Source organism: Lepidochelys olivacea, assembly GCF_965140295.1.
Source record: "Lepidochelys olivacea isolate rLepOli2 genome assembly, chromosome: 10".
In the NCBI taxonomy this organism is placed as follows: Eukaryota; Metazoa; Chordata; order Testudines; family Cheloniidae; genus Lepidochelys; species Lepidochelys olivacea.
The window spans coordinates 4096332-4122035 of record NC_140420.1 but is presented as its reverse complement, the minus strand read 5'-3'; the positions used below and the strand labels follow the sequence as shown (position 1 = coordinate 4122035).

General features: G+C 45.4%; 1 protein-coding gene across 2 annotated transcripts in view; it reads left to right on the top strand.

The window, feature by feature from the left end:
- The window catches only part of NHERF2 (NHERF family PDZ scaffold protein 2), a gene marked incomplete at its 3' end in the record, with an annotated part of 94429 nt that extends 72457 nt beyond the window's left edge, over positions 1-21972 (top strand). The window contains exons 3-7 of one of the 2 annotated variants that reach the window (XM_084641395.1): positions 8125-8304; positions 14443-14596; positions 17222-17265; positions 18053-18115; positions 21814-21972. In XM_084641395.1, coding sequence (XP_084497521.1) covers positions 8125-8304; positions 14443-14596; positions 17222-17265; positions 18053-18115; positions 21814-21972 — 600 coding nt within the window. Of the gene's footprint in view, positions 1-8124; positions 8305-14442; positions 14597-17221; positions 17266-18049; positions 18116-21813 lie in introns of both variants that reach the window. The other variant, XM_084641394.1, reaches the window with a different exon arrangement.
- Positions 21973-25704: the final 3732 nt, after the last annotated feature.

The following is a 25704-nucleotide window of genomic DNA, read 5'->3' as shown; positions in this document are numbered from 1 at the left end:
AGATGTCAGACAGGCCAGGAACTTCATTTCTATGAGTTTTGCTTAGTTCAAAGCTGAAAAAGGAACTTACTGCTTAAAAAAATGAAGCCATGTCATGTCACTTCCCTGCCCACAACAGCCTCAGGCTCAGTAAAGATACAGCGTTAAAGGATAGGGCATGAAATGAATTAATCCAGTTTGTATTTCTAACTGCCCAGGCAATTGTTAGGAATGCCAGACGAGTGTGAGAGTGTGTGTGTGTGTAACAAATTGTTTTGAATGAACATCAGTTTATTGCTTTATAAAAGCCAGTAATCCAGCGTGTTTAGTCTTCAGTCCACAGTCCTTCCCCGTTTACGTGCGGGTATGTAAATGTAATGTCTGTTAAATTTTTCATGCATAACTTGTGTTCAAGCAGGGTCTGCAAACAGAGCAGAGGTTGAACACAATACCTGACTAAAGCTGTCCCACTAGTGGACAGTACTAGTGGACAGTACAAGTGACATGTTGTCTTTCCAGAGAACAAAAATAGGGCCCTGTAAGGTTATCCTGCCAGATTAGGTCCCATTCACAAATTATTCAGGAAGGCTTCCCTGGTGCTCTATAGGAGTAAAATATTTTGTATACCCGTGTGTACTTGCTCAGGGTCATGGTGACCACCAGATTCAGGGTCAGGAATACAGTTCAAACAAGATCTCACAGACACTGTCCTTTTGCATTTCTAATGAAAATGGACTCTAGGATTTCAGAGCTTTTTTAAAAAAATTCTCAAACCCGCCTTACTAATTTGGCCCCTCTAAGATATATTTATAAAGCAGAATGGGTTATAGTCACCTGCTACTTCCCATTGTCTTGCTCTGATGTATCACAGTGGAGCAGAGCAATATGAATAATGGATTTTTTGGGTCACTGGCAATTCTGAAAAATCAGAAAAAAATTCATTTTGAGTCAAACAGAAAACACAACTTTTAGATTTTTTGGGGGGACATCACAAAGTTAGATCAGTTGTGTGTGTGTGTGTTTGTTTGTTTGTTTGACCTGAAACAAAACATATTGTTTCAATTTCAAGCACTCTTAATGTTTTAAATAAAATTAAAGGAAATTTGGAAATGAAAAGCTGTTTAAAATAAAACCATTAATTGAAACGTTTCAAGTTTTTTCAGAACTGTTAAAGGTTTTTTCCAGCCAAAACAATTCCTCAAAATCAACATGAATTTGCTAAATGTTTTGGTGTTGTGGAATCTGAATTTTTTTTGCTGAAAAAAGTTTTGGTCAAAAAATGTCACCTAGCTCTAAGAAGCATTCTTTGCTTGATATTCAGGTCCAAAAACTAAAAGACAGGCAAACACAAACATCTTAAGAAGTGGTGATATGCAGCTGTTCTTTCACAAAAATGATTGTGCAAAGTTAAGTCCTGATTCAGCAAAGCACCTAAGCATGTGAGTATTAGTATTTGTTTGTATTTTGGTGGGGCCTGGAGACCCTAGATGCATTGTGATAGGCCCTATATAAACACATACAAAGCAGTTCCTATTCAGAATAGCTCACTGTCCCACTGACTTCAGAGGGCTTTGGATCAGACCCGTATTATTTTCCGGAGGAAAAATCCCTTCTTTAAAAGGATAACAGAGAAGAGGTTAGAATCCCGTTAGTAAATTCACAGCTTCCTCATTCCACTAAGGGATGTGCAGCCTTTTATCGTTATAGAATCTTCTTGAGTAATTGGATTGTTTACATGATGTTTTTCCTGTCATCGAACCCTGGGGTGTTATCAAGAGGTAATTATTGTCTTGACAAGGGAGCCAGGAAATGGGAGAACACTTGAAAATTGATTGGTCTCTTCACTGCCTTTCATATTCTCCATTCAAGATCTGTAGGAGCGCCGTATTAACTTGAGCCAGCCAAACAGGATTGGGCCAAATGTTAGATTCCCTGTGAAAATGAATTGGTTTCACGAACCCTAATGTGAACAGAAATGTGTGCTCATAAATGTGGCTGAAAACACTTTGTCAACTATGTTTCCCTGAAACATTACGAGCACTGAGTCCGGGAGTGTGGAAGAACTAGAAAACGAATTGGATTACATGATTACTAATATAAATTATAGAATTATTTTAGCTTAACAGATGGAGAAACTGAGGCAAAGGATCCGGGTGAATTGCCCCAGGGCACATTGTGAAGTGGTGGCAGAGAACTCCTGACTTTCTAGCCCCCCCCCCCCCCCCTTGTGCTGGCTGCTCCAGGTGATAGCGCTGCCCTTAAAAGGACTTTTATCTTGATAGTGACCCTTTAACATGCTCCCTCAGTTTGCAGCAATTATTTTTACTTTGTGCAGTTTGAAAGTGCCATGGAACAAAGTGACCCGCCGTAAGCATGGAATTCTCCTCCGCTCCGTTGTTGTCATTTTTTAGTCTGAAAAACAATCTACTGAGCGTACTAATCTGCGATGGCTCTGCCCTGAAGTTGCCCTTGACGCTAGCCTTGCCGCGCTCTGCAGACATCCAGCATGGAGCGCAAGGCGGGCTGCTATCGAGGCATAGGCTATAGATCATCTGGCAAATGGAATTATCACTCCCCTGTCATCGCACGCGGCTGCTTCGTTCTCGGTTCAGGGAGGGCCGCTGCGGTACTGGTCCCCTGTGCCTCTGTGGGGAGTTTTGGCAGCGTTTTGCTGCCTGTTATTCCACTGCCTATATCTGGAGATGTTTCTGATGTGATTAAGAGGTTAGGGGAAAAGGCGACTGAAGACATTTATGGTGCTTTTAATTTCACATAAGCCTGACAGGATGGGAGCAGGGAGGGATTCTGGCTTCTGATCGCTTGGGGAGCAGCCCTTATCTCTCAGATAAGGGACAGCGGTGACAATGCAAACCAGGGAGGAAAATACAGCTTCACCCTCTGGTTTACATTGGGCGCTAAGGGGCTGCTAGCAAACAGGAGTGACCAGGGGTTGACCTTCCGTTTGAGTCCATCCCTAGACACAAGCAAAGGCTTCTTGTTACAAACTCCTTTAGGTAAAGATGTTCTGTTATTTCACCTTTCCTTTCAAGCAGTCCCATGAGTAACAACTATCCACCTCCATTACAGCCATCCCTTGTCACTGATGTGGTGACCATCCGATGAAGTGAGCTGTAGCTCACGAAAGCTTATGCTCAAATAAATTGGTTAGTCTCTAAGTTGCCACAAGTCCGCCTTTTCTTTTTGCGAATACAGACTAACACGGCTGCTACTCTGAAACCTTTTATTCTTTTGTACAACATCTTAATGAGCTCCTGGGGGTCATATTCCATCTCTGACTGATTAAGTCTCAGTTCAGAGCTGATTGAAAACTTTCCCCAACACAATACTATTTTTGGACAGAAGATGCCCTTTTTGTGGAAAAATGTTAATTGTGGGGAAAAAAAAAAGGGTGTCAGCAGCTCTAATGTTCCTGTAGCTGTTGTCGTGCTTAAGTTGTGTAGCAGCTGGGTTTACCTAGGGTCATTTTCCTTACCTGCAAATGGTGATAATGCTTAGCTACCTCTGGGGGGAATTGTCAGACTGAATTAGCTAATAATAATGGGGAGCGTTCATCGAGCACTTTTCATCCCTAGGTCTCAAAGTGCTTTACAAAGGGAGGTCGTTGTCATGATACAGATTGGGGAAACTGAGGCACAGAGTGCTAAAATGGTGTGCCCAAGGTCACCCAGCAGGCCAGTGGCAGAGGCGGGAATAGAAAGCAGGTCTCCTGAATTCTGCTTTAGGACACACTGCTAGTGTTTGGAAGATGCTTAGATCTGAAGGGTGGGTTCCGGATGGTATCTGTAATGTTGCACAGGAAGCAGCCAATATTAAAAAAAAATGTTTATTTTATAATGATCCAAACACCGTAATGACGCTAGTGTAATCTGCAGGGTATCGGCTCAGTTCACTCCTGTACAGAGGGCCAGCACCAGACCTATGCACCCCTGGGGACCCATGTAAAGACCTCGACATAGAAGACTGTGTCTATGCCTAGTGCTTGCCCCCAGAATTGCACCCTACCCTGGGCAGTCTGCAGCTTTCTACCCAGCACCGGCATTGTTTTGCCGACAGTTAATCTGCTGCTTGTGCTCTGCTATCGGGCGTCAATACCAAGGACTGCAAAGTAATTCATGCAAAGGTGCTTGAGTCTCCGGCTCGCCTTCTGACTGCAGCTAAATATCATCGTTCGAAAGGAGGCTGTCCCCTTGTGTGTGCAGATCACAATCCAATACCGGCACTAAAGACAAAGCCGTCTGTTGTTGGGGAACGGGTCACTTGGGGGATTTGGAATGGCATGCCAGGCTGCTGGGTAACTTCAGACCAACATTGGTGACCTGCATGAAAAAAATTAGTGGCTTTAGTCCAGCCCCTTACAGACTGATTGTCCGCATTGTAGTTGGTACTCGCATAGGTGCTGGAACTAAGGGTGCTGGGGGGGGCTGCTGCACCCCCTGGCTTGACGTGGTTTCCATCATATCCAGGGTTTACAGTTTGATTCAATGGCTCTCAGCAGCCACACAGTACACATTGCTTGAGCACCCCGGGTACTAGTGGATCTCCGCTTCTGGGCAGCCCCGCAGGAGTGCCAAGCATTGAATGGGCCAGAGAGATGGGGATGAATTTGACTGCACCTGCTCGTCTCAACAGGGAAGCTCAGTTGGTTTCTAAATCTACAAATTAGATCTTCATTGCGTTTTTCCTCCGAAAAACAGCTTTTTGACTAAAACAAAAAATTTCCACAGAAAATTTCCATTTGGGTTGAAACTTTGATTTTTCATAAAGAAACAAAACTCACAATACTTTACCAAAGCTGGATTTAAAAAAAAAATTTTTAAGGAAAACTAGAAAATTATTAGCAAAAAAAAACTTTTGTTTTTTTTGTTTTCAATCAAAAATCAAAAATCATCCACAGGAAACTTCTGCAATTTTTGGAGCAGCTCTAATCTATATACACCACCGCTCCATTGCTAATGAATGAAAGAGAACAGTCACTGGTTTTGCAGACCCTGCGAAACCCCAATATTTCCTGCTCCCCCCCCCTGCTGGTTTTGAATAGTTTCTGAGCAGAGCCATGTGAGCCCAGTTATTGCAATAAAGCAATTTCTTTCAGGGCTCACGTGAATGAGGGAAAGTGCTAAACATACCACGTGCTCCTGACATTTTAATCTGTTGCCTACAGCAAGCTTTTATATAGTCAGCGTTTACATTCCACGGCCTTATAATCGCTTCATGGGACCCCAGGGGACAAACCGACATGTTTCTTCGAGCTGCACTGGCGAGACAGGCTCCCAAATTAATTTTACACCAAAATAAACAGAAGAAACCCTAGGATAGAGGATAGAACAGCGGGTGAGCAGCGCTCCGTGGTCAATCCAGACTAAGCGCAGTGAAAAATAGCTGGTGAAAATGTCATGGACTCGCTGATGTTGGTGGCAAGTAGAAACCATTACAGTGACCGCTAACACTGTCTGCTGTTGGTTAGAGCAGTCCTTTCCATCCAAGCCTGCCTGGCAGATGGCTTGACTGTGAGTCAATGGCAGAACTGGGAAGAGACCCCAGGAGTCCTGATGTGCCGTCCTGTGCTTGAGTTCCTCCCCTGAATAAATAAGCTCCATCGTCCCCACACGTGCGTCCCAACGCAGCAGGTGGGCTGGGATACAGCACCCAGCATTTAGACATTTCTCCAAGCTCTGCATCCCTCTTGGATCTGCCCAGCTGGCCGGAAAGTATGGGTGAGGATGGGCATTTCAAGAGCTTCCTGATCCCAGCCAGTCTAGCGATGCTGCAGGAACAGGCTTTGCAGCGAGCGAGGGGCATGGAAACAGCTGCAAAAATTAGCAAGAGATGGGAGACCCTTCAGAACCTTCCTAATGAGTTTTTTTTTGGGGGTGGGGGGATGGGATGGGGTTTGCTGTTCAACCCCAAATGCTTTGCTTCTCGCCGACTGAGGGGGCAGCAGATAGGGAGCTGCCATGATGAGCGACGTCCCCATCTATGCCCAGTTGTTCCCTAAGCCTCTGCTTAGCAGCTGGGGGAAAGGGCTGGCTGATCAGTGGTGGGAGTCACGCTGCAGGCAGAGTGGTGGGGCTGTTACCCCTTTGAACATGGCCACTGTGTGAGGAAGCTAGGGAAGGGCCCCATGCTTCGTACCGCAGCTGCGTGTGGCTCTGCACCAGGTTCATGGGCCGTTTCATGGGAGTCGCACGCTCTGATTTCCATCTCATCAGAGGAGACGAGTCAAGGGCTCCAGAGCATGCTCAGCCCTGCCAAGGACGAGCCGAGCCAGCTCCACCGATTGCTAACAAGGGCAGTGACATGTCTCAGCTGGCCCTCGGCCTAGCCCCACATTCACCCCCCGCTCCTCCACAGACCCAGGCTTCTCTCGCTTTTAGCATGGACTTCACAGGCCCAGACTCAGCAGGCGAGCCAACATACATGGGCCCCTGGCAGGTTGAGATGGGCGGGGGCCGGAATTCAGCCCTGCTGGAAGCCAAGGGGACCTGGTTTCATGGAGTGGCTCGCCGGGACCACGGGAGTGCAATGACTCTCCTCGGGCTGGCAGACGCATCACCAGCACTGAGTTAGAACCTCCCTAGTCCTTTATCGTTTGTGGAAAACCCTTTTCCTCCGTGTTCTTGTGGGAGACACGGCTAGAGTCCGGGAAAACCACAGTGTCTCCTGAAGGCTGGACAGAGGGGTTCAGAAAGCCCCTTTGTGCAGTAATTCAAGCCGCGGTACCCAGACCCCTCTCTCTCTCTTTATCTGAGCATAGGTTGCTTTACTCCTAAAAGATCACACTACAGGTGTCTGGACACATTAGTTGTACCGGACGCGAAAGTGACTGGGCAATAATAGTCTGGTGTCTCTACCCCTCTGCCAAAACCAAGGATCTCTAAGTGTTTACACGTGTTAATAAGTGAAGTTCCACAACTCCTCTGAGCTAAGGAAATATAATCTGCCTCTTATCGATGGAGAAACTGGGGCTTGGTATGGGAAGTGTTGGGTCTGAGGCTGCAAAGCCAGGAATAAAGTCCAGGCCCTCTGTGCGTTAGCCCCAAGACTTCCTTCTTCTTAGTCCTCACAGAAGCTAGTTGGCGTTCCTCCCTGTCCAGGGTTCTGCACATGCTTCTATCAGCAGACAGGTTTCCGTAGTGCCAGACGCAAAGGCAGCACGTTCAATGTCATCGCCGTCGTCCGGTTTCATTGCACGCAGACCTCGCTCTTTTGGAAGGTCTTGTTCAGTTTCTTAATCATGACTCAGTAAGAAGAGACTTGCACAAATCCCTACAAAGCAACACCAGCAAGTTCTCCATGTCTTTTTCCAAGACCATCCCAGAAATGTATGGACCATATCAGGGGCCCCATTAAGGTCCATAGCATGCCCTTTATCCACATGTCCTGACAACTTAGGGCACTTTTTGCAAGAGTGAGTGTGCTGATCGAATTGCAGTATGGACAATGCCATTCTACCTCCCTAAGTTCTGCCTGCAGTCTTCATTGTATAAAGGGCAATTATTCCATGGCCAGACGCCGAACCCATTGCACAGAATTCCTGTACAGTCTCCATGGCGCATCCCAGTGAGGGGGAGAGTGATCCTATGAGACAGCATGTGACTGGCTGTTAGGTTCTTCAGGATCCTTGCGAGTGAAAGGAGCTCGGTAAAGGGAAGATATTATTATAGCCATGTGCAGGGGCTGCTGACGTCAGCAGGATCAAGGGCACTATCCTCCCTTAAATTAATAAGTAAGGTTAATGCATTGTCTCCTAAATCCTGTGTTCTTCAAACAGGCTTTTGTTTCTCTGTTTCCTTTTCTGCTGGGACGGGAGCGTCAGACTCCTGTGTTTAGAGGGGGGAGTCCAAATTAATGGGTGTATTTTATTTGAGCAGTTTGTGATTCAGGAAATGCATTTTTCTTTCTTGTATCAGAATGGAGTCGGACAATTGGCTTTTTAAAATAGACTCAATTAGAGGAAATACATATGTTAACGTGTCCCTGTGTAGCTGGGAGAGGAGGGGGTCAGTATCTCAGATAGGCCGCTTCTTTGTTGGTTTTGTTTCTAATTGTTACATCTGCTTTTTTTTTTTTTTTTTAAAAAAAAGCAGCAAATATAACGCTGTGTCTTTCATTCTCTTTCACCAGGATGTCAATGGACCAACACAGGAGCTGCATCCGCGTCTCTGTCACCTTAAGAAAGGCCCCAGTGGCTACGGGTTCAACCTCCACAGTGAAAAGTCCAAACCTGGGCAGTTCATCCGCTCGGTAGATCCCGATTCACCGGCCTCTAAAGCAGGCCTCCGACCCCAGGACAAGCTTGTCGAGGTAGGGGCTTGACGGCTCCTGGCAGGCAGACGGGTGGTGGGCTGGAAGGAACGTTGCAGGGAGGGAATCCTTGTTCTCTCCCAAAGATGTTGGTCATCATAACCCAAGCAAACGGTGCTGAGGTCTGGATCCTCAAAGGTATTTGGGGGCTGAATTCCCATTGATCTCAATGGAAGCCAGGCGCTTGACCACCTTTGAGGTCGTGTTGGGTTGAGAGCAGTGAGCAGGGCTTCAGTGGGTTCATGGGAAAGATTCCTGGGCTCCTGCTTTGTGAATGCTGCCTGGTGCACTTTGCCAAAGAGGCAGGTTGGCAGGAAAGGAACTAATCAGCTTCCAATTTTTATGAACCGTAACCACCATTAACATGCTGCCCTTCCTAGGGCCTCCCACGTGGGGATCTCAGAGCATAGTGCCTACATCAGTGAATTAATCCTCCGAGGCAGATCAGTGGTTCCCCTATTGTACAGATGGGGACCACAGAGAAGGTAAGTGGCTTGCCCAGTGTGTCACATGGAGTCTGTAGCAGAGCTGGGAACTGACCTCGGATCTCTTGAGGCTTAGTCCAGTGACTGACCCCCCAGAAGGCCATCATTCCACTTCCTCTTCTGTGTTACAAAACCCCAGCAAACCTTCCCATGGCAGAGAAAGTGAAGGAGTCTCTCTGGGACAATGAATTTCTCCTTTCAAGCATCCAGCAGCAGCTGGCTGGCTGTTGTAGGTGCCACTGCAGAGAGTGGTTTTGCAATCCTACAATGATGCTTCACTCTTTCAGCCAGTGCAGCTGTCTGGCTGCTCCATCTCCTTGGAGGGAATCAGTCTCGCTTCCCTGGATTAAGCTCTGCAGTTGATTAAATGCAGCCAGTCTTAATCACTGGTCTGAATTCTAAAGAACAGTGCTAATTGCCCTGGTTAGCTAGAGCCGCCTTCTGCCCATTGTATCAGAGGGTAGCTGTGTTAGTCTGGATCTGTAAAACTGGGAAAGAGTCCCGTGGCACCTTATAGACTAACAGCCATATTGGAGCATAAGCTTTCGGGGGTGAATACCCACTTCATCAGATGCATCTATTGCATATTCACCCACGAAAGCTTATGCTCCAATATGTCTGTTAGTCTGTAAGGTGCCACAGGACTCTTTGCCTCTTCTGCCCATTGGTGAGGAGTGGAATGCTTTAAGTGGCCTTCAGAGAGCCAGCTGCTGCCACAGGGCTTTCTTCATCCAGCCGCTGTGCTTTTCTCAGCTGTGCCGTTTGGGCACTAACCCGCTTTGGGATCTCCAAACTTGCGTGCCCCTTTTACACAAAGATTGGGGATGAGCTGTAAAGTCCAGATCTAAACTTCCCTAGTTTGAGGGAAGTGTGTGTCTGGATCCAGGGATTTGGCTTGAGCCCAGACATCAGCAGGAAACAAGCCCAGTCTTTGGTAGCATCTCCCTGCCAGACACCGGAGTAATGTGGAGCGAAGCTCAGGACATTTGCTGCTTCTTCTGCAATGTCAGCCGCTGGGCTGCCCCATGATGCACCTGTGATCCTTTTAAATAACATCTTACACAGCCTCTTCCATCCCCAGAAGACCCAGCACATTTTGCAGATGATGGACAGAATTCTCTCTGCTTTGCACTAGGGGTCTCTTGCAAGTTCCAGGCAGTAGCTTCCACTGACCTGTGTGAAGTGGCATCAGCCAAATGTAGCTAGAGAAGCCGTGCCAGAAATATAGGAGAATTTTTGACCTATGAGTAGCAATCGCTTTACCTGTCACTAAAATGAAGCCACCTCTGGAGTGGTGTATGGCAGCTGTTTAACAGCACACAACATTGCTACCACACCACAGTTTAGGACAGGAAATGAAGCCTAATGTAACCAGTTAAAACTGTAGTAACAAACTATGCAAATAGACTTTAAAACATGAAATTGTGGATTGTGGTGGGTTAGTACAAAAATCATCCTTTAAAGGAATTTGCTCTTCACTTAATTGTGAACAATAGAAATATTTAAAATGGCAGAACCACCTTCCCTTAAATGTAATTGCTTTAATTTAATTAATGTAATTTTTACTACTCTATAAGAATGACCATTAAAAGCTCTGCATGCTCTTGACAATATTTTTAAATTACACTAATAAATAAACAGAGCTGTCCATTAATCCAAGATCAAATTCTCCAGCAGCAACTTATTTTGTCATTATTTAAAATTTATATCATGGTAGCACCTAGAGACCATCCAAGTCAGAGCCCCATAGCTTGGTGCTGTACAAACCTACAGTAAATTCCAGTCTCTGTCCCAAAGAGGTAGTTTAAACCCTTCCCCTGGGATCCCACACCACCACTACTCAGCCCTAGCAACCACCTTCCAGGCTAGGGGTCAAAGATGGGTCTTGCACATGCTCTGAAGGTTAGCAAACTCAGACTATTACTTACCAATAGTGGAAGTGTGTTCCAAAGGCCCGGCAGGGTGAGTGGGGAGGAGTGTGCACTGAGATACAGCAAAGCACTTTGCCTGGCTTTAAAACCATTAATAATCCCATCGACCTCAATGGGGACTACTTGTGCACTTCGTTAGGCACGTGCTGACCGGCTTTGCTGAATTGGGGCCTGCCTGCAGTCTGTCTCCATGAAAGGAATGTATTAATTGGTGCTGGGGTGTGTGAGTGTCTCAGATTATCTTGATTTTTGGAGAGAGACAGTCGTGCTCTAAATACCGCTTGAACACGAATGCCTGGTTGCAGTGAACCCTGCCTGCGTCTTGCCCTGACACCAGGTGTTCGTCAAGGGCTGAGCACTCACTTTCCTGGCACCTGAATGTTTAAAGCATAAAGCCGTGCATATGTCTGGGAGGGGGAGCACTAGTGGAGGGGGGGCACTTTATGGCCGAGCATTATGTCACTGCGTGGCATCTTATTATTTATTTATCCGTCCCTGGCGCAGCTCCCGACACGCACAAAGAGGCAAGAGGCGACCTGGAGCCTCCAGAAACCTGATCCATGCACTGGCTCTTTGGGCTTAAATAAATATTTGATGCTAAACAGCTCCCCTGTGCTGAGGCGAGCCAGGGATTGTGGGTAAAGAGCTGCCCCCTGCCTGGGAAGGCAGAGCCTGCAGGGAGCTGGGTTTCAAACCACACCTCCACATCAGCCTCCCCGCTCCACGGGAATCCGGGAATCTCTTAGCTGGCCCAGACGTTTGTTTAATCGGGGGTGAGCGCCAGGTAGGGTGACCAGACAGCAAGTGTGAAAAATCAGGACAGAGGGTGGGAGGCAAAAGGAGCCTGTATAAGAAAAAGACCCAAAAATTGGGACTGTCCCTATAAAAGTGGGACATCTGGTCACCCTAGCGCCAGGCAGTAACTGATGTGAACTGAAAAATCTCACCAAAGCCTCATAGGGGTGGGGTAGCCAGGGTTAATAAAGCCAGGAGCTCCCTGATCCGAGCCCTGGGCGATCCAAGATGCTCCCATTCCCAGCCTTAGCCACCCTTGGGCCCCCATGCCAGCCGTGCCCCGAGACCTGAATTCACAGACGGGCAAGCTGCTTAGCTTCTGCGGCAAGAGTTATGGAGAGAAGGTAGCCCCCCTTGCTAGGGGATGGAGAGGAGGCAGAGAGCCTAGGTGTGCATTAGGGTTAGCTGCAGCTGTGGCTGGCCCTGGTACCAGTGGGCCAGGACACTGGCCCTGGTTTAGTAGAGATGGGCCCTGAATTCACCCCTCTGAGCCAAACCCTCCCAAATGTAGGGATGAGGTTGAGCTTCCCAGCCGGCCCCCATCTCTAGATTTGTGGAACTAACTAGACCCCTGCTGTTTTCTAGGTGTTTCTCTCTCTCTCCCCAGCCCCTAAGTGGGGTCTCCACCCATTCGCTAGACAGGGTCCCCTCATGATGTGATGCTAAATGGTGATGCACCAAGAGTTCGGGTGTCCATGTGGCAATATAACGGCCTTTCGGGGAAAACAAGTTTTACCCAGACATATATATCATGACCTGTCTAGTCTGGTATCCTGATTCTTGCAGTCACCAATACCTGAATGTTTAGGGTAAGGTGAAACCCCACTCAAAGGTACTTAGCCGCCCAGGAGTGAATCTGGAGTTAGATCTTGCTCAGGTCTCCTTGGGTCCACTCCAGGCTCTGCTACTGACTTGGTGTATAATGCTGGGCAAGTCGCTTCACAACTCTTTGCTTCAGTTTCCTGTTTATAGCTGGGGGAAGGTAATACTGACCTGCATTAGGTCGGGGGTGGAAGACAAAATATGTTAATATTTGTAAAGTGCTTTGAAATCCTTGTATGAAAGGCACTGCAGGAGAGTAAACTGCAGTGCTGTGATGATGTGGGGCTGAAAAAGTGATTCAGTGGGTCAGAAAGGAAGCAGCCGATGCCCTGAAACATGACATTTAAGTTATCCTGTCCTACATGCGTAATAAAGATATAATTGATTTTAAAATTATCCAGGCCTTTTAACAGAAACACCGTCACAGGAGCTAACGACCTTTTTGCAGGGAACGATATCTCAGCGCTTTAGCTCACTCAACGCTCATTGTGATATTAGAGTAGCTAGATGTTTTTAGCGGGCTGGATAATTTCATTACCGACTGTCGTCGTAGTACACGTTTCCAGTGAGATGATCGACTATATCTGTTGTGCTACTGTTAGGACTAAATCAACACATCTGGTTTGAAATCTACTGAGCCTTCTTTTTAAGATGCAAAGCGCAAATCTGATGAGGAATTGGCGGTTTGAGGTTTTGTAACCAAATGAAAAGAATGCGATTAAAAATTAGTGCTCAAAGTGGTTCACTGAGCGGACCCAATGGAGACGGCTGTATCTAGAAACAATGAGTGGCTCGGCAGCACCCGGATCTTGTCACTCAGGACGCAGAGTGTACTCACTCAACACCAGGAATAATGTTTCGCGGTTACAATTGTTCCTCCTGTGTTGCATGGAATAATGAAGAGAATAATTATCTCCGTCCTTTACAGGCACCAATTAGCATCCAACAAAGGGCAGCAATTAATCACTGCATCCAGTATTCGGAGAGAGATGCACCGCTCTGTTTAGCCAGGGCAGACATGCGAGCAAGTAGGCAATCCTTTTCTCCAGTGTGAGGGTTTTGTCACACTTTTTAAAGATGGCCACGTGGCATTGCCTCATGAGTGGGAGACCTGCAGTAAAGTCCTGACTGCAGCCATCCCAGCTGTGGAGACCTGGTCTTGTGGAGAGAAAGGACCAACCAGTGGCTTGGACTGGGAAGGGGAAGATACTATTGGGATCAGTTGGGCTGTGATATAGTCTTCCAAGGAGAGAAGTATTGGGGGCTTAGGCCCTTTAGAAGCACACTAGGCAAACCATTGGAGAGTATGCTGGAGGGGACTGCAATGGCCAGTGGGGGTAGATTAGGTGTGGCCTAATGGACTTTGTCCCCCCTGACACCAGTGATAGAAGTAGAAGAATTTTAAAAGCCCCTTGAAAGCTGCCCAGCTGGTAGGAGACTTGAGTTCAGTATCAGACACACCTGCTCCCATGACCAGTGGAACATGCACATTCAGGACATGGGAAAAAGGCAGAGGTGACCTGGGAGTTGATGGGACCTAAAGGAAGATGCTCTTGCAGGGATCTTTCGGTGGCCATCCGAATGAAAGTTCACCAAGCTCTTCTCTGGGTACAGTTCTATCTAACTTGCCTGTGCGTTCAAGGCAAAACCTACGACGAGCTTGGTAGGACATGGTGGCTAGCATGAAAGGAAGAAGAGTCTTTAGCTCTTGTGTCCCCCTATCTTCAAACCCAGAAGTGGGGAGCATCCCCTCTTGTTGAGGGCTAGCGGAGCCAATTGTGGGTTTGAGGGCCAGGAACTGGAGAACCAGCATCATTCCTAGGGGAAAAAATTACCTTTGAGGCTGTTAATTTAGCTGGGAAAATGCACGTGTGGAGTTATTCCAGCTGGTGAGGTGAGGTTCCTGATGTGGTCGTGTGCAGCACCACGCATTTTACAAAGAGATGCTCGCCTTTTGCACTGAGGCTGGTACGTAAGCTAAATGCTGCTCCCCAACAGTGCTTAGGAGATAAACCTCTAAAGTTGCTGGTGCCCTAAGGATGGTGCTTTTTGCGTCGGTGTGTGACCTACCCAGAAGCATTCACGCCCCTGTTGTCCCTTTGCAGGTGAACGGGATAAATGTGGAAGGCATGAAACACTCCGAGGTTGTGTCAAACATCAAGTCCAAGGAGAATGAAGCCAAGCTCCTAGTGGTGGATCCCGAAACAGATGAATACTTCAAGAAACTGGGGATAATCCCCACGGAGGAGCACATAAAAGGTGAGACCATCCTTACTCCCAGGTGATTGTACCCTGCTCTCCACAGTTATGAGCTTGGGGTCGGACTTTCAAAAGTGATTTAGAACCACAGGTCCCAGTGACTTCCTCTGTCAGTCTAGGTGCTGACTAACTTCTGCTAGTTACCTGAGCCTCTATGAGGTTTTTATAAATAGAAATAACAATACTTTCCAGGCAATCCAAACATTTATATATTTTTAAACAATTCATAATTAACCCATGGAACTCCCTGCCACAAGATCTTAGGTAGGATTCAGAAGAGAATCAGACATTGATATGAATAATAAGCATGTCATGTATAACTAGTTAGGGTAAATGTTTCGAAGAGACATCAATCCTCATACTTCAGGACATAAGATGAACACTAACTGTCTGAGGTTAGGAAGAAACTTCTACTAATAGCAGATTATTATTACACAATTTCAGGCATTTCTTTCAGTTTCCTCTGAAGCATTTGGCATTGTCAGAAGCAGGCTATCAAACTAGATGACCCATTGGTCTGATCCAGTGATGACCGTTCCTAAGTCCCAAAGACAACATGTCCCATATATGAGGGAGGGGCAAGGAAGTCTGGAAAGGGACTCAGAATAGAGCCTGCAAGTTATTCCACTGTTGTCCTGGGGTGTATTTTCTCTAACTTAAAATGTCTGGATTTGGACACCAGAGGAAAAAATGTAAAGATCCTTTAACTTCTCGTAGCCTTTAGGAAGCATGTGCATGTATGCATATGTACAGACACACAGAGCAAGTGCCATGTGTACGTGAAGGAAGACATTTCACAGGACAGCAATAGCTCTGATAATTGGTGCAATAAATATTATCCTTGCTGTTGGGAACTAGCAGAGAAAGCTGCCTGTCTACTATCTGACCTGTGGAGCTGCAGACTCCTGTGCTGGGAGAGATCTCTGCATTCCACCAAACACATATTTCCCTCCTTGCTGGCTCGCTGAATGGGGAGCTCTGTTTTTCAACACAGCTGTTTCTTATCTAAACTGAATTCTAGCTCAGGCAATCACTTTGCCCTTTCAAGTATTCAGTGGAGAGAGCTGTCCAAAAAACCAGGTCAAACAATTCTAAGATCCACCCGGGGGAAAGTCGTGTCAGATGCTCAGAATTCAAAATGGGAACAAACAGGAGATGATGCGAGAAGGACTCTGCTGTTGGCACAAATGATAATAAAGCCCTTGTTTGCTGCTTGAGGAGGTGGAACCAGAGTTACTGAGATACGCATCATGTTCAGTTACCTCTTCAAGCAGCGTGTCCCAGCATCAAAACTCAGACTGCAACACTCGACTGTTTTGTCACCTTTTCTTTGCAGATCTCATGATCACTAGGAATCGGGCCGGTATAGCTGCGAATATAGGGACAGATTGAGTTTAAAAACACCCAACAATGCAATCTGGGTTTTTGTACCACCCTAGATCTCAAATTAGGATGGTTGTTTCAAATCACCCTGGCTTTCGCTGGGTCACTACTTGTGCAGACTTTGCCGGGCTATTGTTTTCGGCTGTGCCAGTGGCTGAATCCTGAAAGCTGGGCTGGTAGATCTTTAGGACAGTCCTGAAATACTTTTGGCATTGGCACGATGTCACGACAGACATGGTGATGCAGCGCCTTGCTATTAGAAGTGGCCCCTTTGGATTTTCATGGTTTGGAAATTGCCCCGAATTTACCCCTGGCACATCGGCATTGAGCACTGTTAGCTCCTGCTTTACTGGATTTTGTGTGCACCTAATTATTAATATTTATTACGATAGCCTCCAGAAGTCCCCATGGGGACCACGGTCTTGTTGTGCCGGGTGTTGCACAACCACACACAAAACGCAGTCCTTGCCCAAGAAACTGACAGCCTACACAGAAGGATTACCTATTTAATACGGGCTGTTCTGTGATGGGCACATCTGTACTGTCTGTTGATTGCATCTCATCTGTTCCAAGCTTCCTTCCTAACAGGGATGCGAAATTGTTGACTGGCAACTCATCTAAGTTGTTGCCCTTCGTTAATAGTGCACGATAATTGGAGGGCAGTGAAAGATGTTACAAAAATGCAAAATGACTCCAAAACCAGGTCCGTTCCCCCCCACCCCCCCACCTACCCACAGGTACTCATTTTATTGTGAAATTGACAAGGTGACAATTGCAGCAAAGAATATTGCTTGGGCATGTAAGTATTCTAAGTCCAGGACAGTCTGGTTTTTTTTTAGCAAAAATGGCTTTGTGTTGTGTTTGATTCAGAAAAGAAGCGACTTCATCCCCAAAGGATCCACGAAGTGACTTTTTGTTGTTTTTTGTTTTTTTGGTGGGGGGTGAAATCAAATGAAATGGGGCAGGGGGGATTAAAAAGAAGCTGGGTCACAGAAGAGAAACCCAAGGGAATGAATAGGTTTTTGTAGGGGCTCATAAACAGCCTGGGTGCAGTCTATGACTCCAGGAGGACGTACATGCCTCACTTCATATGGCCAGCAGAGAGTGCTCCACTCCATTAACCCTGGAAATGGGAAAGGCGTGTGAGTTCCCAGGGTGGGTATGCTAGAGGAAGCTCTGTCTGACACATGTCAGTCTCAGGTTAAATGTATTTACCAGGGTTTTACTTTGCTTGGTCTGTAGGTGGAATTCCTCAGCCTATTTCTAATGGGTCTGCACAAACCCAGGTGAGTGTCTGTCCTTGGCATCCTATTCTTATTAATCAGATAGACTCCAATTGCTGGAAAAAGCCTAGCAGAGATCTAGCTATTTTGAGAGCCAAATCTGTCCAAGGAGCAATGTCAACATCCCAGTTCACCTTGTTTTGGGACGACATGTGACCTTGTCATCAGAGTGGGGAGCTGGAGTCAGGACTCCTGGGCTCTCATCCCAGCTTTGCCTCTGACTCACCTTGTAATCTGGAGCAAGGTGACTGCCTCAGTTTGCCCAGCTATAAAGTTGGGATGACCACTGCCTCAGGGAGGGTTCTGAGGCTTATTTAGCTTAATTAACATATATTGAATTTGATTACTTCCCTCTGCAGCTTTTAATTCAAAGTTGGCCTCTCTGCTCTTTAATTTCCTGCTCCTGCAACATGCAGAGAACAGGAGTCGTTGCTAAATGAGAGTGGAGACACAGGGCAAACTCTGCTCTGGGGTAAGTGGATGGAGCTCCATCAACGACGATGAATTGTAACTGGACCCTGCCTCCACCAGGTCTGTGCTGGAGGAGAGCGCCTATATAATTTGCTAGTAAACACTTGCGTTTTTTTGTCACTTGAATTTACAGGTCCCTCTCTCCCCCCACCCCCCTTCAGTCTTTGTTTTGCAGCCAGCCATGTGTTTGGTGTTATTCTCCACTTGGCAGAATTGGCTCTGATCTGATCTCATGAGGCTGTAAACGCCACATAGTGTTTTTCATCTCACTTTATGCGTGTATCTGCAATGTACATATTAACATTTCCATTCCCAGCAGCTGAACGGCGGATCCATGTCTTCATCCCATAGCGATCTACAAAGTCCTGAGAAGGAATCAGAGGTAAAAATACATTTTTACAAATGTTCTTTTTTCATATTCTATAAACATGCATATTAAATTACCCTTTCAGTCTTAGGTTCAGAGTTGGGTATAATTGTATTGTACCTTTCTAAACTCACCCAGCAGTTAGACAACAAGATTTCTTCTTCATTGCCTGCCCAAAACTAACATGTAGTGTTCTTGTGAGCTGTTAAACAGCTTCCAGCCCAGAGGTGGGTGCATTTCTATGATGGGTGAGCAATCTCTATAGTTTCTGAAGTAGTTCTAGGATCCCATGGGATGAAAGATGTTGGGAAAATGCAATATGATGATGTTGCAAAAAATGTTAATGCAGGGAAAATAATCCACTGAAAACTAGCAAATGAAAAAACCCCAAACCCACGACTAAAACATGTAATTACATTTTTTTTGGGGGGGGGGGGGGGAGAAACTAAAAACCATGATGACTTGTTCTTGCTTTAAGCTGTGCAGAAGCTAAAATGTGCAGGGTTTGATTAAATGGAGTTTAAAAGGACTACTGAGAGGCTCAAATTACTTGGATTGCTTCTGTCTCTTGTGAGTGAACCACTGACTCCATGTGCTGGAGTCCAAACTGTGCATTCTTTCCACTCTTTGTCAGGGGTACAGGAAAGCTTCCTGGTTTCATGTGGCCTCTGCCAGAGGCAGCAGATGTCCCATATTAATACAGACAACAAGTTTTGCAAGGATTCTGATGCACCGTTGTGCTGCTTATTTGTTTACTTAGTTAGGCCCCCATCCTGTAAAGACTTAACCCCTTTGTGTACTGTGAAGTCAGTAAGCTAGGCATGGTGTGTAAAGTTAAGCATGAGTGGCTTGGAGGAGGAGGGCTTTACTGCACAGCATTATTTGGACTTCTCAGCCTGTTTATTCCAGTTAAGGACACACAGAAACCAGCAGTTTTAGGAAGCACAATGCAGAACCAAGACTTTCTATAACCTAAATGTCACAAGTCACGCTTTAGCCTAAATGATTTAGCACCCAAAAGGGAAATAAATGGGTTAGAGGTAAACTTGGGTCTAAAACAAGGGACAGGTGAGAAGTAGAGTAATAACTGAGGGAGACAATTGGTTACCTCATTAAAAGGGTTCACTGGTACCGTTGCATTAGCCTGGTATAAGGTTTAAGTGAAATGTATACATTCAGCTAATTTTATGCCTCAAATATAATCATATTAAATACAGTTGCATGGAAGGATTTTACAATATCTAATAGGTATAGACATGTTTCATTAATTAAAAAATTGAATACAAATTTCAGGATTATTTTTTTAAATTAAACTGTTCTCTACCTACTGAAAAGCTAGACTTTTTGTAGTATTGTGCTAAGGCCTGAGAATCAGAATTGGACACTGAAATTGATCACTCTTTCATTGTTCAAAGTTGAATGAAAGATTAAAAGCAAACACATGGCTTAAAAGAGAGAAAAGATTAGATTTATAACACTTCTAATTTTACTAATTTAGCATGTGGTTAGTAAAAGAAGTAAGTGATTTCTAAAGTTTTGAGTTGTGTCCTTTAACTTTCATTCTTGTCATGCCTTGGAATTGTTCACTAAAAATAAAGAAATGCATCAGCCAAAAGCCCCGATTTGGAAAAGTGACTTGACTCTGGATGTCTCTGATTTTTGTGCCCAACTAGAAACATCCTAAAGAGCCTAAAATTTCAGAAAATACTGAGCACCCACCCTCTGAAATCAGGTCCCTTGAAGGTGTCATATATTGCATGTCTAAAAATGTAGGCACCCAAAATAAATCACTTTTTAAAAAACCATGAACAAAGTGTTCTAAAGTTAGGCATCTGAATTCATAGTTAGGTGCTTAATAAAAGTGACCTGATTTTCAGAGATTGAAGCAGTGGAAGAATTGGTGATCTGTACCCCTGAAATCTGGCCATTTTCATTCAGGTGCCTAACTTAGACACCTCAGTTTGAAAAAAGTGGCCATGGCCGTTTTGGGGGTAAACGCTGGAAGTGTCGGTTGGAGTTTCAGCTGCATGGTGTCAGTGAGAGTGGTGCAGACAAATGGCTCTAAAAACTTCCCTTAAACTTGAAGGGCATGTCTCTCCATTTTATTGCACCTGGTGAAATCGCTTCCAGCAGTGCAAAGTGAGTATAAAATCCTACTATTCAGATTGGGTGGCATTTTATACTTTTTCCTGGTGTAAATGACCACACAAGGCAATGAAGAATCAGGCCTTTAGCCCAGTTTTCTACCTAAGAACTTCATGATTTTATGACGGGGCTGAAAATGCGAATGTCTTTCCAACTTTTGAGCTTCACTTTGTAGCTCTTTCCTGAATGCAGGTTCTCTCACAAAAACCTGCTCAATGCAAATGCAATTCCTGAAGCAGTAAGCTTTAAATTAAGCTCCATATTCAGCCTGTCTATGATACGAACATTCTAACTAAAGAAGTCATAGCAGAAAAGATACTTCCTTGTGCTCCAATGCTCTGCCAGTGCAAGTTAATGGACTGAGTCCCAATTAAATAATCTTTGTTCTTAGCATGAAGAGGGTAGTGCAGTAATGCAATTTAAGGCCTGCAGTAAAATGTCTCTTCAGAAGACTAATAGATACTTAGCTGAAAGCACTTCATCCTGCGTATTAATTGTTCCCTAGGGATCTGAAGTCCCATCTTTTGCCCATTACAGAAATAAGAGGGCTGTAACGAACTTACAGGCCATTGGGGTTTTGCTCAGAGGGTTTATTGAGGGGGGGAAGCTATGAATCAAGTTTCATACAAGACGCATTGGAACCATCTCTCCTAAATATCCCACTGAACTGGGAAAAAGAATGTTGGATTGTTCTGCTTTTTATTGGGCAGCTCCCAATGTGCTATTCTCATTACATGTGGGCAGAGCTCAGTCGCCTGTAAGCAAATATTTGCATTGTAACAGCTGGTGGCTTTGCAATGCAGTGCTAGGTGTGGCCTTTTTAAAGCCATCCAGCTGAAAAAAACCCAGCTAGGGTTCTCAGCCACTCTGAACACCACAGCTATAGCTAACCAAGACCGTAATGTAACTGAACCAGGAACTCAGTTGTGGTCCTCAGTGAAACATGGTGTGCAGTGCCCTATTGTAACGAGCAAGTTTGTGCTTCCACAGAGCTCGCTGTTATTCCATCTTGCTTCCTCTTAGGCAAGCTTTTACTGTCACTAGGGGCTTAATTTTGTGTTTCCAAATGTGGTTCCGTCTCACCTTTGGCAATGGAACCGCATGTTTGTGCTTCGGCTTTTCCAGTTCCAGTAACAGCAGCAACACGTTCTTCAGGGCATATTCTCCCCTCCAATATTGTAATTAAATCTCTGGCCACAAAGACACCCGGGTCGCCACTTAAACCACAAACCTGACAAACTCGATGGTCTGCTCCACAAAACACAGGCTTCTTATCATATGCCCTTAAGGAGAATCTGCCCTAGTTCTCTGTAAGGTTTTATGTAGATGAGGTGTTAGAAGGCAAGATAATCACAGGCATAGGCCTGATGTGCCATCCAGCGGGAGATGTAATCGGACACACATACACCCACCCCAGTCAGCCCATTGTATTCTTGCAGAGGGCACTGTTGCACCCAAGCATGCCCATTTCCACGGACACAGCTACACCACCCAGCATATTACACCACAATACACCAGAACAGTAACAGGAAAGCTTTTTATGTCTTATGTCTTCTTCCTCTTTGCAGGAGGGAGAGTCTGAGAAGAAGGACCCATTCGAGGAAAGTGGCCTGAACCTGAGCCCGACTGCGGCAGAGGCTAAAGAGAAAGCGCGCGCCAAGCGGGTGAACAAAAGGGCTCCACAGATGGACTGGAACAAGAAACGGGAGATTTTCAGCAACTTCTGAGCCCGGACAGCAGCTCTTCCCCTTCTCCCCATCCTCCAAACTGAACATCTCCAACGCGCCCCAGCCCCATTTCTGGCTGTTGACCCAAGACGCTTTGTGCTGTGCTCTTCATTGGTCGCTTTTTGCAAGGCAAATTTTTAAAAAGTGTCTTTTATGGACAAGTGATTCCAGTAGAAATGTGACCAAAGCTCCTCCCAGCATTCACCTGGCTGCCTGCAGTTCCCACATTGCTGCTGAGGGAACACTGGAAAGATTTCACTTTTGCTTCTTACCTGCTTTATTTTGGTTTTTACTATTTTGAGGCCTCCCCCGCAGAATCCCAAGAGGGATATTATGCATTCCTGTTTAAAAGGCTCACACCGAGGGCTCCCAAACTGCACACTCTCGTTTGTTTCAATTCAAAATATTCTAGTTTGTTTAAAAAAAAATGGAAAAAATCCCACTCGAGCTACAATGTTCAATATTCTCATGGTGGGAGATTGGTGAGTGGCTATACATTTCTCTCTTGTTGGCTTCTTTATTGATTTAGAAGGGTTGGTGGGGTTTTTTGTTTGTTTTTGGTGTAAAAAAGAAAATTTCCCATCTGTTTCTCGTTAATGCTGGAACCGCTCTCCCCCGGGATCCCTTTAACCAGTGCAATAAAAGCCCTTTTCTCAGCAAACCTTTTCCCTTCTGTGCTCCACCCCCGCCTGCCCTCAAAACAAACTCTGGGTGTTGAGAAAATGGTAGGACTTAAAAAGAAAAAACCCCACAATACCCAACAACCCAAGCCTCAGATGTGCATAATAAAATGCAGAAATGGCAGGAGAGGAGGGGAATAAGCTGCCCCCTGCCCCTGACAATAAAGGAATGTCTGTGTTTCCTGTTAGCACATCCACACGCAAGGATTTCTGTCCCCAATCTCTATTGGAAGCCCTGTGAGAACAAACTTAATGAGACACTGGAAACATGGCTCTTCAGGCGGACTTCAAAGAAGCACAAGTGAGTGTCTCATCAGCTGGGAACGGAAATCCTTGAAGACCCTGCTTTGGGAGGCACTCATGAAAACAGGGCTTCAAGCAGGAGCAATCCAGCGGCCGCTCTTCCATTCACATGCTGGCTTCAGAACCAAGCCACAAACCGAAACTGCTTTGCTATTTCTGACTCAGGTTTTAAACCTCTCCCATTTTCCTGCTGATCTCTCACCAGCTGCATTGCCAACCTGGAAGAATAACAAGCAAGCTCTCTCTGTTGTCTTATGTTGGGCTGGGCTGGGCCCGTTGTAGCAATGTGATCTGGCATGTGGATTGTCTTATGGGAAGATGGAATACTATCTGCTGGTCCACACCGTATTATCCTAACTTTTAAACAGGCAGCAGGGTTGGCGGGGCAGACAACTGCTTTGGCTTTAGGCCCCTCTTTGAAAACACCCTGCTCTCAATGTTAAAATGTACCATTAAAGCTATCTTACATAGCCAGGACTAAACTAGCATAAAATCTTCACTACTTACCTCGGGCTTCAAATGAGGGACACTAACGAAGAGTAAATTAAATGTGTACTAATGGCTTCCAGGCAGGAGTTGTACTGGGCTGGATCAGTGCCGTAGAGAGCGGGACGATTCCCGTTGCCTTCTTCCCAAAAGCTAACAAAACAGCCTTTTTGGCTGACGTGTATTTTGTAACAATGGCAAAAATAGTATTAAAAAAGCAGGTGGAGTGGGGACTGGGCGGGGCAGACAGTTTAGGTAAATGACCACTCCCCCCCCCCCAACTAATGACACACTAGGGCAAGAACGTAAGATTTGCAATAGTATTTACGATAAAGCACATGGTTCAGTTTTTTGGCCCCAGGTTGCCCTCAGACTCTGTATAATGGACAAGTGGCCTTTGACTTCGTGCACTATGGTCTTGTTAAGGTTCTGTGTATATTTCATAATACTGAGCTACAAAAGGTGCCTTATAACATTTACTGTTCCTGTCAGTAGATGGATGTATCGCAGCACTGTGGGGAAGGAGGGGACGGGCCGGACGCTGTAGCAACTGCCCAGGGGGTCTTTGGCTTCTTTGCAGGGACCAGTGAAGTACAAAGCTGTGACCATACTGAAGACAGGGCTTTTGGCTGGGCTTTCTTTTAGGGAGGATATACAGTGTTAGTGGGGCAAATGGATGCAAATAGGATCTTGGAAAGAAATCTCTGCTGGTGTTTGGCTGTAAACCCTGGGACTGACACCAGGTGGGAGAGAGTTAGTAAGAAGTTTAGAGCTTTTTTTCCCTACAGGAGTCTCATCTTGGCCTCTTACCTTGTGTGTTTCAAAAGACAATTTGATGGCGGAGGGAGACGGGGGGGCTGCTTGCTGTTAGCCACAACAAACAGTTGCTACTCTGAGAAGTCAGTAACACAAGAATCCTTACGCTCATGACATGCAGATTGCTTTCAATCCCTGCACTTCCAACCAAGCCAGAGACAGTATGTGCGTCTGCTAGGGGCAAAAGCTCCCCAGTTACATTGCAAGGTAGATGTTAAAATACAGCATAGCAAACAAGGAGGTCATTCTCTAAAAGCCTGTAAATACCATATTACTTGCATAAGACAGAACCAATGTAGTTGAGGGAAAAATAGCATGGTTGTGTTTTCTTTTTAATGCTGATCAAAAGAAATCAGGTATGCAAATATGTACCAAGAAGATTTTAAAATTATCGCTGCATAGGCCATGGAAACAGCTCATGGTTAAGCACTTATCGCTATTTCTGACATCTAGTAGCTCTGTAATAATAATTATTCAGTTTCTGTACATTTAACTTGAAAAACCAATACAAGTATAAAGCTGTTGTTATCTGCATTGTAAAGACAATGTATACTGTAATGTCAATAATAAACTTTGTTTTGCCATGTACAGCTTAAAAGGGTAATTAGTCTGTTCTTCATTTCAGTCTTAGTGTTGTAAAGAGCTTCAGAAAGGAAGCACAAGAGTGTGTGTTATTAAATTCCATTCCCTTCACTGGCTGGTTAGAAGAGTGGGCCAAACAACCTCTGCAGTTCTGCAATGGGTTAATAATTGTCGCTTTGAATGGTGACTTGCAACAGAGGAAAATTGTTGGTGCCCTTTTTAGCTTCTTGGAGGTATAAGGGGGCCTGAAAGGTTTGATTTTGGTTTACTACTTTCTGAAATTTAAGAATGTCTAGTACTGGCTTCATTTCATGACTCTGAAATCCATATTTCTCAACACTTAATTGGAAAAAGCTGGGTACAGGGAATCTTTAGCACAAAGAACTTTTTGCCCAAGTGTTGGGGATAAAGAGGCATAATCTAAACATTTTAAAAGTTTATAAAAAAAAATCACTTCTCTCAATCAGCTCTCTTCCTTGGTGTTTCTGATGTTATACACCCGCTACTTCTCCAGCTTTAAGTAGGCCTCACTGTAGATCAGACTTCAGTTTCTGATGTGGAATGGGGGCAGGGAAAGAGCATAACTTTGCAGGCATCCATTAAACATTAGAAAGAAGCCAAAAAAAGAAAAGGAAAAAGCACATGCTGGATGTCCCTCTCTGGATGTCCCCACCTTTAATACAGAGACAAACTCCCAACCTGCAGTTCTTACACCTGAGCCAAAGAGCCTGGCTCGGTCAGGACCGAGCACCGCAGATGTGATGTGTAGGCTGCGTGGGTGACAGCTCTGGAATAAAGATTACGCAGTATTATGCAAACAAAATGAAGCAGCCCTTCCACTCCAGCCCATTGCTGATTTAGCCCC